The sequence below is a fragment of the Oryctolagus cuniculus genome, chromosome 2, assembly GCF_964237555.1.
Source record: "Oryctolagus cuniculus chromosome 2, mOryCun1.1, whole genome shotgun sequence".
In the NCBI taxonomy this organism is placed as follows: Eukaryota; Metazoa; Chordata; class Mammalia; order Lagomorpha; family Leporidae; genus Oryctolagus; species Oryctolagus cuniculus.
This window is the reverse complement of record NC_091433.1, coordinates 170,871,732-170,885,954: the sequence shown is the minus strand read 5'-3', so window position 1 is coordinate 170,885,954 and position 14,223 is coordinate 170,871,732. Positions and strand designations below refer to the sequence as shown.

Here is a 14,223-nt window from a genome sequence, read left to right as displayed (position 1 = left end):
TAACCAGAGATGAAATTAATGTAGAGTACAGAATATAATTAGTTCTGATGCTGTGACTGTTATAAATAAGAATATTAATGAAAAATTCAAAGTATTGAAATGGAGTTTTTTTTTTTTTAGGGACTTGATTCTTTTAAGAGGTGTTGTTGGCCGGCGCCGTGGCTCACTAGGCTAATCCTCCACCTTGCGGCGCCGGCACACCAGGTTCCAGTCCCGGTCGGGGCGCCGGCTTCTGTCCCGGTTGCCCCTCTTCCAGGCCAGCTCTCTGCTGTGGCCAGGGAGTGCAGTGGAGGATGACCCAAGTACTTGGGCCCTGCACCCCATGGGAGACCAGGATAAGTACCTGGCTCCTGCCATCGGGTCAGCGCGGTGCGCCGGCCGCAGCGCGCCGGCCGTAGCGTGCCGGCCGTGGTGGCCATTGGAGGGTGAACCAACGGCAAAGGAAGACCTTTCTCTCTGTCTCTCTCACTGTCCACTCTGCCTGCCTGTCAAAAAAAAAAAAAAAAAAAAAAAAAAAAAAGAGGTGTTGTTAGCTTGCTGCAATTATTTTTTAATTAATTAATTAATTATTTGAAGGGCAGAGTTACAGAGAGAGACACATAGACAGTGAGCTCTTCCATCCACTGGTTCACTCCGCAAATGGCCACAATGGCCAGAACTGGGCCAATCAGAAGCCAGGAGCCAGAAGCTTCTTTTGGGTCTCCCATGCAGGTGCAGAAGCCTAAGCACTCGGGCCATCCTCTGCTGTTTTCCCAGGCCATTAGCAGGGAGCTGGATCAGAAAGAGAGTAGCCAGGACTCGAATCAGCACCCATATAGGATGCCAACACTGCAGGTGGTGGCTTTTCTTGCTACTACGTCATGGGGCCAGCCCCTGCTGTAATTATTAAAGGGAATAATGAGATTGTTAATATTAGGCCAGAGGTTGACAGTGGATCAGACAAGTTCAAGTTGTTTTCATTAAACTGATTTAAAAAGAAATAGATTGGGGCACATGTGCAGTGGGTAAAGCTGCACATGGGATGCTCACATCCAGATCAGACTGCTGGTCTGAGTCTCAGCTTCTTTGCTTCTAATCCATCTTTCTGCCAATACATTCTGGGAGGCATCAGGTAATGGTCGAGTGCTTGGGTCCCTGCCATGTACATGGGAGACCGAAGTGAAGTACCCAGATCCTTGCTTCTGCCTGGCCCAGCCTGGGTGTTGGAGGCATTTCGGGAGTAAAGCAGCTCATATGCACAATGACATGAATATTGTTAAGTTTATTGACAGTTAAGAAATTGGTGTGAAAGAATGATAATAACCTTAGTAAATTCATTGAACCAATTAATAATAAGTGAAATTATTAAATATTGTTCATACCTTAATACTATACATTATTACTATCTGTTTAAATACAAATTATACTACTTTTGTTCAGAGGCTAATGGTTATTAATTAGGTTACTGGGGATATAAAATACATTATTAGAGAATGAGATAATAAAAACAGGGAGAAATGGGGCCAGCGCTGTGGCACAGTGGGTTAACGCCCTGGCCTGAAGCGCCGGCATCCCCTATGGGTGCTTGTTCTAGTCCCGGCTGCTCCACTTCCGATCCAGCTCTCTGCTATGGGCTGGGATAGCAGTAGAAGATAGCCCAAGTCCTTGGGCCCATGCACCCACATGGGAGACCCAGAAGAAGCTCCTAGCTCCTAGCTTTGGAACAGTGCAGCTCTGGCCATTGCGGCCAACTGGGTAGTGAACCACTGGACGGAAGACCTCTCCCCCTCTCTCTCTCGCTCTCCCTCTGCCTCTCCTCTCTCTGTGTATCTCTTTCAAATAAAAAAAATAAATAAACCTTTTTAAAAATTTTTTTAAAAAGGGAAAAGGGCATCTGGCAAAGAGGTTAAGTTGCCACCTGGAATGCCCACATCCTGTATCAGAGACCTCATATAGGTTTGCTTTCCCATCCAATTCAATCCAGCTTCCATCTAATGTACATCCTGGAAGGCAGCAGACGATGGCTCAAGTAGCTGGGTCCTTGCCACCCATGGGGGAGACCCAGAGTTTCAGGTTCCTAGCTTCAGCATGGCCCAGCGCTGGCTGTTCTGAGCATTTGAGAAGTGAACTAGTGGATGGAAGATGCTTCCAGTCTGTCTTTCTCCCTTTCTCTTTCAAACCAAAAAAAAAGGGGGGGGGGGGCAAAAAAATAGGCAATTCTATTATTGTAGGGATAATAAAAAATGAAAACACTTTCATTTTTTTTTTCCTCAAGAGATCTAATGCTTATATGTTTCAATAACCTTTGGTATAGGGTTTAAGGAATGGATATATTTTGAGGTTTATAGTCAAAATTATTAAGACAAGAGAAATAAATCAAGTTGGGGGCCCGCACCCTGGCACACTAGGTTAATCCTCCGCCTGCGGCGCTGGCATCCCATATGGGTGCCAGGGTCTAGTCCTGGTTGTTCCTCCTCCAGTCCAGCTCCCTGCTGTGGCCAGGGAGGGCATTGGACGATGGCCCAGGTGCTTGGGCCCCTGTACTCGAATGGGAGACCAGGAGGAAGCACCTGGCTCCTGGCTCCTGGCTTCGGATCGGCGTAGCTCCGGCCATCGCAGCCATTTTGGGGGTAAACCAACAGAAGGAAGACCTTTCTGTCTCTCTCTCTCTCACTGTCTAACTCTGCCTGTCAAAAAACTAAAAATAAATGAAGTTAACATATCTAATTGTGACATTTCATTGTACAGCGGTGCTTGAGTACTTGAGCCCTAGTCATGCAGATTGAGTTCTGGGCTCCTGGCTTTGGTCTGACCCAGTCCCACTTATTATAGACATTTAAAGACTAAACTAGCAGATGGTAGATATCAATCAATCAATCAATCAATATCTCTCTCTCGCTCACTTCTCCATTTCTGAATTTCAATAAAAACAATAAGCAATTTTTTAAAATACCATCTGTTGGGGCCAGCACTGTGGCGTAGCGGGTAAACCAACCGCCTGCAGTGCCAGCATCCCATATGGGCACTGGTTCGAGTCCCAGCTGCTCTACTTCTGATCCAGTTATCTGTTATGGCCTGTGAAAGCAGTAGAAGATGGCCCAAGTCCTTGGCCCCTGCACCCACGTGGGAGACCCAGAAGAAGCTCCTGGCTCCTAGCTTTGGATTAGTGCAGCTCCAGTTGTTGCAACCAGTCGGGGAGTGAACCATCAGATGGAAGACTTCTCTCTCTCTGCCTCTCTTCTCTCTGTGTAACTTTGACTTTCAAATAAATAAATAAATCTTAAAAAAAAAAAAAAACATACACACACAATTGCTACTACTAAATATCTGACATAGGCTACTCATGAAGGGAGGAAGTTCATTCTGCCTCATGGTTTTGGAAGCTCATAGTCCAAGATTGTGGAGCCCTACTGATTAAGGTAGTTTAAGGTAGCACATTTGCAGAGGAAGAACTACATGGCAAGCCAGGAAGCAGACAGAGAAGCTAGGCTGAACTTGGCATTCATAACTAACCCTCTCAGGAGAACTATCTTCCAAGTGCACACCCTCAATGACACAATAACCTTCTACTAAGACTTCCTCACAGACCCAGTAAATGGATCAAGTTTTCCCCCAGTACCATGACCTTATGACTTTGGTGATTAAATATCAGCATGAGTTGAGAAATCAAACCATGTTCAAACTATAGCAAGAGGCCGGCGACGCGGCTCACTTGGCTAATCCCTCCGCCTGTGGCGCCAGCACCCCAGGTTCTAGTCCCGGTTGCTCCTCTTCCAGTCCAGCTCTCTGCTGTGGGCCGGGAAGGCAGTGGAGGATCGCCCAGGTCCTTCGGCCCTGCACCCGCATGGGAGACCAGGAAGAAGTACCTGGCTCCTGGCTTCAGATCTGCGCAGTGCGCCAGCCGTAGCGACCATTTGGGGCCAACGGAAAAAGAAGACCTTTCTCTCTGTCTCTCTCTCTCTAACTCTGTCAAAAAAAAAAAAAAAAAAAAAAAAAAACCACTATAGCAAGAAACAAACAACGATGCGGGGCTGGCGCTGTGACCTAGTGGGCTAAGCCTCTGAGTGCAGTGCTGGCATCCCATATGGGTGCCGGTTTGTGTACCGGCTGCTCCTCCTCTGATCCCACTCTCTGGTTATGGCTTGGGAAAGCAGAAAATGGCTGAGGTACCTGACCCCTGCACCCATGTGGGAGACACAGAAGAAGCTACGGGCTCCTGGCTTCAGATTCGCTCAGCTCCAACTGTTGTGGCCATTTGGAGAGTGAACCAGCAGATGGATGACCTTTCTCTCTGTCTCCCCCTCTCTCTGTCATAACTCTACTTCTCAAATAAATAAACAAACAAAATCTTTAAAAAAATAGTTATGCTATCCTTGCATGGTCAAGACACTGTAGTCATTAAATGTACGTCCCTGAGCAGGCAATGCCTCTAATACTGGACATACCACAAGTATTTGGGGAGAAAAAAGGTGAAGAATACGCTTGTGGAGTTCCTTTTACTATTTCTAATCTTTTTATTTTAAATATTTTTATTTATTTATATGAAAGTCAGAGTTACACAAAGAGAGAAGGAGGGAGGGGGTCTTCCATCTGCTGGTTCACTCCCTAATTGGCCGCAACGGCGGGAGCTGTGCTGATCTGAAGCCAGGAGCTTCTTCTGGTTCTCCCACGTTGGTGCAGGGGCCCAAGGACGTGGGCCATCCTCTACTGCTTTCCAGGCCACAGCAGAGAACTGGATCAGAAGTGGAGCAGCCAGGACTAGAACTGGGGCCCATATGGAATGCCATCACTGCAGGTGGAGACTTTATCAGCTACGCCACAGCGCCAGCCCCTCTAATCTTTTCTTAAATGAATGCCAACATTGGGCTAACGATCATGTTTATATCTATTTAACTTGTTACTTGTATTCATTTGGTTGTTAATTATTAGCGGATATCTGGTCTGATATGAGTTTATGAGAGAAAAACGTGCTTTTCATTTCTTATCATTACTTCTTGCTGTTCATTCTCGTTTCTTAACATACTTTCTCCTATTGTAAATAGATTGACTCAGTAAAATATGTCTACTTTTATTGGTGGCTGCCTTTAAGCTACAAAATCTTAATAGTTTACTTTCTACAAACTTTCCTACTTTAAAGAACTGTCCAGGGCCGGCGCCGCGGCTCACTAGGCTAATCCTCCGCCTTGCGGCGCCAGCACACCGGGTTCTAGTCCAGGTCGGGGCGCCGGATTCTTTCCCGGTTGCCCCTCTTCCAGGCCAGCTCTCTGCTGTGGCCAGGGAGTGCAGTGGAGGATGGCCCAAGTGCTTGGGCCCTGCACCCCATGGGAGACCAGGATAAGTACCTGGCTCCTGCCATCGGATCAGCGCGGTGTGCCGGCCGCAGCACACTGGACGCGGCGGCCATTGGAGGGTAACCAACGGCAAAAGAAGACCTTTCTCTCTGTCTCTCTCTCTCTCTCACGGTCCACTCTGCCTGTCAAAAAAAAAAAAAAAAAAAGGAAGAGCTGTCCAAGAAGAACCTGGCTCCTGGCTTTGGACTGGCGCAGCACACCGGCCGCAGCAGCCATTTGGGGGGTGAACCAATGGAAGGAAGACCTTTCTCTCTGTCTCTCTCTCACTGTCTAACTCTACCTGTCAAAAAAAAAAAAAAAAAACACACACAACACAACGCCTCTCCCCTTTATATTAACATTTAAATTTACATGGAGATTATTATTTCTTTGGGTAGATTTAAAGTTGCACTGAGATTCTAATCCGGATAACTAGCCCTCACCAGGCTTAGGTGGTTTCACACATCTACTCAAGTATTTTCTTGAGTAGCTATTCATTCTCGCTTCAAAAATTTTGGCTGAAGTTTTTTTTTTTTTTGGACAGGCAGAGTTAGTGAGAGAGAGAGAAAGAGAGAGAGACAGAGAGAAAGGTCTTCCTTTTCCATTGGTTCACCCCCCCCAAATGGCTGCTATGGCTGGCGCACTGCACCTATCCGAAGCCAGGAGCCAGGTGCTTCTCCCATGCAGGTGCAGGGCCCAAGCACTTGGGCCATCCTCCACTGCACCCCCGGGCCACAGCAGAGAGCTGGTCTGGGAGAGGAGCAGAACCGGCGCCCCAACCGGGACTAGAATGCGGGGTGCCGGCGCCACAGGCAGAGGATTAGCCAAGTGAGCCGCGGCACCAGCCTGGCTAAAGTTTTATTTGTGAAATCATTCTAGTTAACTCATTATCCAAAAGATGTATGTGATTAACTTTGTTTTGTACTTAGAATAATTCTTTCATATTTATTTTATGGTACTGTCTATAGCACCCAAAAAATTTATTTCTTTCTCCTATATTTTATTTTTAAGTAAATGTCTTAGTTAAAATGAGTGCTATTCCTAAGTTTTAGTAAGTTTTGAGCTACAATTAGTTCCAAGTGGTCAAATCGTATGAAATCTGAATGTAGGTCAGGGAATTTAAAATTAAGCTACACTACCCAAGCACATATTCCAATATGCTTACCTTGCTATATCTACTTTGATATATTTAAGTTTGAGTACACTATAGATTTAGATTTTGTATAATATTTAAGGAGAGTGATAGGTGGTGGTATGTGCATACTTTTACGACCCTTTAATATTATGTTCTCAAGGCTGGAGCTGTGGCATAACAAGTCAATCCTCTGCCTGTGATGCCCACATCCCACATGAGCATTGGTTCAAGTACTGGCTGCTAGGGGTCCAATCCAGCTCCCTGCTAATGCACCTAGAAGAGCAGCAGCAGACGGCCGAGGTGCCTGGCCTCTGCACCCACATGGAACACCTAGAAGTTCCTGGCTCCTGGCTTCAGACCAGCCCAATTCTAGCCTTTGCAGCCATCTGGGGAATGAACAAGTAGATGAAAGATTCCTCTCTCTCTCTCTGACTCTTTCAAATAAATAAATAAGAAAAAATAGTGGCCAGCACTGTGGCATGGCAGGTAAAGCCACCGCCTGTAGTGCCGACATCCCATGTGAGTGCCAATTTGAGACCCAGCTGCTCTACTTCCAATCCAGCTCTCTGCTATGGTCTGGGAAAACAGCAGAAGATGGCCGAAACACCTGGGCCCCTACACCCATGTGGGAGACCCAGAAGAAGCTCCTGGCTCCTGGCTGTGGATCGGCTCAACTCCAGCTGTTGCGGCCATTTGGGGAGTGAACCCGTAGATGGAAGAACTTCTCTCTCTGCCTCTGCCTCTCTGTAATTCTGCCTTTCAAATAAATAAATCTTTAAAAAAAAAAAGAAAAAGAAAAAAGTGAAATGTAGCCCACTGTGTTTCCTCTCATAGACTATATCTTGATCTTATGTTTATATGTAAATACCTGTGCTCACTTTACTGCTTCATTAGGGTCTGTGTTTGGGCTGAATTCAAGTGATGGTAAGGTTTATCAGTTTATCCATCATAGAAGTTACCAAGTCTCTTGACTTTTAAGCTAAGTTTATGCCCAAGCATAGTGAAGTATCTAATCACAGTTTGGATATCAACTGTTGTGTGCTCAGATTACATTAAAGTCACTTTCAACATTTATTTTTTTTAGCTGAAGCTTTTTAGAGCTCGAAGTTTATATCGTTTTTAAACACATTTTACACTAGCTTTCATTAATTTAAATTATTTGTATGATAGCACTTGCTGTCACAAAACTTCAAACCTAGTGAATTAGTATAACTTAGGCAAACTTTCATCTATTGCTTAATTTTTACCACTGCTGTTTCCTATGAGGGTGTGGCTAACTAAGCAAGGCATTAAGACCTATTCAACAATGTATGCAAAGCTTGCTTCTTTTGATTTTTTTGTTGATCTAAAGGGCATTCTCACTGAAGTGAAGATATTTGCATGTATAATTCCTCTAAAAATAAAAAAGCTAGGACCAAATCTATGTGTTTATGGAGTTCTAAGGACTCATCTAGGCATTTTCATTACTTTGCTTTTATATGTTATATATGCTTACATTTAATTATATGTACTTACATTTTGAGGATTCACTGTTGGGAAAACTGCTAAGTTTACATGCAATGCTAGTTTTAGATTTGGAGGTCTTGGCCGGCGCTGCGGCTCACTTGGCTAATCCTCCGCCTGCAGCACCGGCACCCCAGGTTCTAGTCCCGGTGGGAGCGCTGGATTCTGTCCCGATTGCTCCTCTTCCAGTCCAGCTCTCTGCTGTGGCCCGGGAGTGCAGTAGAGGATGGCCCAAGTGCTTGGGCCCTGCACCTGCATGGGAGACCAGGAGAAGAACCTGGCTCTTGGCTTCAGATCAGTGCGGCACGCCGGCCGTAGCGAACATTTGGGGGATGAAACAACAGAAAGGCAGACCTTTCTCTCTGTCTCTCTCTTTCTCTCTCACTGTCTAACTCTGCCTGTCGGAAAAAAAAAAGAAGTAGAGGTCTTTTGAGTAGCTTTAGTATGAAAAAAGTAAAAGTAAAAAGTTCCAAAAAAAATTAAAAAGTTCCACCTTTTCCAGCCAAAAATTTTATTAATTAAATGTTGAGAATTCCTTTAATTGGCAGTTAGGTTAAAACTTGTTTTTAATTTAAGTCTTATGTTGTTAGTGAATTATGTAAGACTTTCTTGTTTTAGGGAGTTGGCAAGAATAAAAGACTTACATAGGTGTATGACTTCAATTTACAACCAATTATAAAATGGAAACAAGTTTGGCCACTTTTCTATATATACTAACTTGGAAGTTAATTATATGTTGATTCAACACAGCACTTACATGAAGAACGAGTTTTAATCAGGAAGGCAGCATACCTCAACAGTCAATATCAGCAACACCATGCAAGGAGAACAGAATCTATTTTATGGATTACTGTAAAGAGATGACTATTATGTGTTTAATCAAGAACCTCACTTATGCCTACTTTCTCTCCACATCAATTTTTTTCTTTTTCTATTGAAATATTTCCTTGAAGTTACAAATACTTTAAAATATCCCAAATGAATCAAAAGTCTTCCCCAATACATTCTCATGTATTACTTTACTTATTTCTGTTTTACAGAAAAATTTCTCAAAAAATTTCACTATATTCACTGTCTTCACTTCCCTTACTGCTCATTCTTTCCTAAACTCACTCCAAGAATATTTTCATTCCCAACACTCGACAGAAAATGTTCTTCTCAAGTTCACTAGTGAACTTCACATTGCAAAGTCCAGTATCAATTCTCAGACCTCACTGCATTTGACCTACTGGAAGCATCTGACAGCTGATCTCCTTCTCGTCCATGACACAATGTTCATGCTATGGTCTCCCAGACATACCACTCAGCCTGGGCTTCCTCCTTCTGCATTAGTCCTCTTCCTTCTTTCCTTTGCAAATACTCATCTTCACTCTGACCTCTAAAAAGATGGCCTGCAGTCCCAAAAAGATAAATACCATATGTTCTCCCTGAGCTGCAGTAACTAATAGAGTACCTCAAAGGAAATCCGAGGTAATCTATAGAAGCAGAACTGACACTTTGAGATGCAATGACTCTGAACAGCCCTTGTCTGTTGAGGAAGTTTTTTTTTCCCCCATATTAGTTGTTGAACTCTGTACTTCATGTAGAGTTAATCTTATGTGTATAAAGTTAATTGAGAATTGATCGTCATAAAAAGTAAGAATGGGAATAGGAGGAGGAGGAGGAGGGTGGTTGGGAGGGAGGGTAGGGTGGGAAGAATCACTGTGTTCCTAAAGTTGTATTTATGAAATGCATGAAGTTTGTACACCTTAAGTAAAAGGTTCCTGGGGGTGCGGGGGTCGGGGGGGGGGGGGGCTTGAACTCTTATTCCACCTTGTTGATTTGAAATATATTCAGAATATATCACTTCTTTGTTTTTTTGTTTTGTTTTGTTTTGTTTTTTTTACAAGCAGAGTGGACAGTGAGAGAGAGAGACAGAAAGGTCTTCCTTTGCCGTTGGTTACCCTCCAATGGCCACCGCAGCCAGCGCGCTGCGTCCGGCGCACCACGCTGATCCGAAGCCAGGAGCCAGGTGCTTCTCCTGGTCTCCCATGCGGTGCAGGGCCCAAGCACTTGGGCCATCCTCCACTGCACTCCCGGGCCACAGCAGAGAGCTGGCCTGGAAGAGGGGCAACCGGGACTGAATCCGGCTCCCCGACTGGAACTAGAACCCGGTGTGTCGGCGCCACAGGCAGAGGATTAGCCTATTGAGCCACGGCACCGGCCCAGAATACATCACTTCTTATCAACTCCACCTCTGGCCTCCAGTCCAAACCACTAAGACATCTCTCCTCCAGTCCAAACCACTAAGACATCTCTTTTCTGTATTATTATAAATAAGTTTATTATACAATATAATGTCCATACTAAGAGTAATCTTTTTTAAACTTAAGTCAGATCATGTGTCACTCTACTGCTGAAAACTTGTGATGACTTGCCATATCACTCAGAATAAAACAAAACCCCAAGTCCTGTACCAGCCTACAAAGCCTCTTTATGATCTAGCCCTCTGCAATCTATGCCATCTACTCTTCTGCCCTGTGTATAGATTAAATATCCTTTATCTAAAATGCTTGGGATCAGGAGTTGATCTGATTTTGAAGTTTTCCAGATTATGGAATATTTGCATAGGCTTTCAATCTTAAAAGATAAGGCCCAAGTCTAAATACAAAATTCATATACACCTTACACACACAAGTTGAAGAAAATTTTATGTAATACTTTTAGTGCACTGCATTTCTGTGAGCATGTTTTGGGTATTTAAAATATCTTTTAATCCTATTTCTCCAATTTTTTGTTGTTGTTGTTGGTTTGTTTACTTGAGAGAGAAAGAAATCTCTAACCTACTCGTTTACTTTCCAAATGTCAACAGCTGGGGCTGGGCCAGGCCAAAGCCATGAGTCAGGAACTCAGCCTAAGTCTCCTACGTGGATGTCAAGGACCCAACCACTGGCCCATCACTGGCTGATCTTATGCCTACCTTTTAACTGGTATCACAAATTAGGTGTAGATTATTCTAGTTTTGACACCACAGTGTTTCCGACTTTATAGCATTCATACTTCAGATTTCTGGATTAGGGACACTAGCTGCACATGCCACTCCAGCAGCAATGGCCACCCTGCTTTTCCTCACACCTGAGGCTCATCTCTGCCCCAGAGACTGTGCCCTTGCCATTCCTCAATCTGAAAGCCTCCCCCGCATATCTGTATAACTTTCTCCATCACAACATTCACATTCAAGTGTTTCCTTATCCAAGAGACCTTTTCTCACCATCCTATGTAAAGTAGGAACTCCCAACCCATACTGATACTCTCAAACCTCTTAATCTGCTTTATTTTTCTTCTTAGCACAATCAACCTGACAGAAAACAATTATTTAACTATTTACTACCTGTCCTCCTCACATATCAAAATGCAAATATCAGCAGCAGAAATCATGATTTATTAAAAACACAGCACCAAGATGAGCACCTGGCAACCCGGTACGTATTTGTTGAATGATTAAATAACAAAGTCATTTTGGTAAAACTTTTATAAAGATTATTGTATTTGGGCTGGCATTGTTACACAGCAGGTTAAGGTACAACCTGCAATGCCAGCATCCCATATGGGTACAGGTTCAAGTCCTGGCTGTTCCACTTGTAATCCAGGCCCCTGCTGATGTATCTGGGAAAGCAGTGGAGGATGGCCCAAGTCCTTGGGTCCCTGCACCCACGCGGGACAACTAGAAGAAGCTCTGGGCTCCTGGCTTTGGGATGACCCAGCCCCAGCCATTGCGGTCATTTGGGAAGTGAACTAGCAATGGAAGATTCATTCTATCCCCTCCCCACAACCCTGCCCCTTAACTCTGCCTTTCAAATAAATAAAAAATAAAAATCTTTTTAAAAAAAAACTAGTATATTTAATCTTTTTAACATCTATAAGGAGGTATAACTCTACTTTTCAAATAAATAAATAAATCTCTTAAAAAAAAAAATGGGCCGGCGCCATGGCACAGTTATTTAATCCTCTGTCCACAGTGCCGACATCCCATATGGGCACCAGTTCTAGTCCCAGCTGCTCCTCTTCCAATCTAGCTCTCTGTTGTGGCCTGGGAAAGCAGTGGAGGATGGCCCAAGCACTTGGGCCACTGCACCCACATGGGAGACCAGGAAGAAACTCCTGGTTCCTGGCTTCGGATTGGCACAGTTCCAGCCATTGCAGCCATTTGGGGAGCGAAGCAACAGAAGACAGACCTCTCTCTCTGTCTCTCCCTCTCACTATCTGTACCTCTACCTCCCAAATAAATAAATAAAATCTTTATAAAAAAAAAAATCTGCCTTTAAAGTCAGTCTTACCACCAAAAAATAAATTTTCAAAACGGCTATATTTGGGAAAATAAAGCAGCCAATTCCTTCATTTTTGAGTACAAGTGAAAACCATAGGGAACTGAGAAAATTATTTAATGTGATTTCTTCAGCTCAATATAGCATTTCGTTTTCTATTTTTTTGTTGCACATAAAGGTACTCAATCTTTAATTAACCATCAACATATGAAAGATTTAGGATAAAGACTTAACACTTACGGTGCAATAATGGCTCTAGCAGGTCTTTTTGTAGACTGTACTTGTGAAAGCCAACCTTCTAGCTGGGCATTCAGCTGCGGTCCTATAAAAAGACAAGCAGTGAAATTATTGTCAACAAAGAGGTGTCCTACAAATAACCACACATGGTACAAAGCCCTCAATGAACCTATGTGGGACTAAAATAGCCTAATGGACAGTGGGATCATCAGGTTGCACACTGATTTTAAACTCACCAACTACAATGGCTCTACCAAACTATAACTTGTATGACAAGGCTGAGTATTAATCAAACAAAATTTGCTTTTATCCACTTACTCATTTCAACTGTTCTCATATCAGAGCAACAGAGATTTACAACTTGAGGCAATATTTAAACAAAAAATACAGGATACAGAAGCCTCTAAAATGTGTGAAAACAACTGAATTTAGCATATTTCAGAGCACTGTCTGCATTACTTAATCACTGAAATGATATCCAGAGAAGTAATCATCACTCCCACTCCCACAAATCTCTTCTTCCATCACACTCCACTCACCTACTCACATGATCACAGTATCAATAACTACACCAGCTCAAAAATCTCAATTTCAAGTATATCACTCTCTTCAGTTCTTATCTTAACTGATCACTCCCAGTAACACACAGACAGCAATAAGGTCTACAATTTTTCCTCTCTCCTTCCTCTTCTTTTACCTCTTATCCAGCTGGAGACTCAACAATCCATCCCTATATACATTCCCTTCCCTATGGCCTGACTTCCCTATTCTCTCCCCCTCAATCACAGTCAAAACATAGTTTAAAACCAACTTTTCACTTAGCACAGTACCTCCTCAAATGCTGAATAAAACCAAACTTTTATTCAACCATATAAACTTTAAAATTATAACCATAAAACTCAACATACCCCTAGGAATGCTCATAAATCATATCACATTAACATAGTAAATTTCCTCCCCTAATTTAAAGAAAAGGAATTATCTCATAGCTTCTCCTTTCAAAATAAGCCTCAGATACCTTCCTCAATCCCAGGACATAATAATCATGAGAAATGGTCAGATGCTAACCATCCTTGTTCCCCCTGGACTTGCTTTGCTTTAGCACTGAAAGTTCTCCATCTTGGGACATCTCCTGACCCCAAACAAACCTGAATACTATTCAGACTAAATTCACAGAAGAACCTGTGGTGCAAGGAGTTAAGTCTCCACTTGCCTCCATCCCATTTTGGACTGCCAAGGTCCAAGTCACACCACAACTTCCAATTCTAGCTAATGCACATCTCTTGGAGCGGCAGTGGATGGTTCAAGTACTTGGGTCCCTGTCACTACATGGGAGACCCTGATGGAGTTCCTGGCCCCTGCCTTTGGACTAGCCCAGTGCAGGCTGTGGTGGGCATCTGGCTAGTAAACTAGTCGACAGGTGATCAGTACCTGTCCCAAGAGCTCTCTCAAATAAATAAAAACCTTTCTTTAAAAAAAAAAAAAATGAGAACTTCACCTTCCTATCACTTATTCTGCTTTCCCTCCTGTGTCAACAAGTTACCCTTGTTCCTATCAAAAGTCATACACACTACTTCTCAAAGATTACTTACTCAAAGATTTTGTTCCCACAACTGTTACTAGTCTCCTGCAACAACTTGACCATAACTGTCAGCATGCAAATGTGCTATACTAGCCCTGAAGAATTTCCCCTCAACCACCACACCATTTCTCTAGCTCCCTTCACAGCAATTTA

At 43.4% G+C, this 14,223-nt stretch overlaps 1 protein-coding gene across 2 annotated transcripts in view; it reads right to left on the bottom strand.

Annotated features, from left to right (window-relative positions):
• Positions 1 to 14,223, bottom strand: part of MEMO1 (mediator of cell motility 1) — a 128,177-nt gene that overhangs the window by 73,146 nt on the left and 40,808 nt on the right. For both annotated transcript variants that reach the window (XM_051843036.2, XM_070069276.1), the window contains exon 3: positions 12,492 to 12,573. In XM_051843036.2, the coding sequence (XP_051698996.1) occupies positions 12,492 to 12,573 (82 nt within the window). The remainder of the gene's footprint in view (positions 1 to 12,491; positions 12,574 to 14,223) is intronic.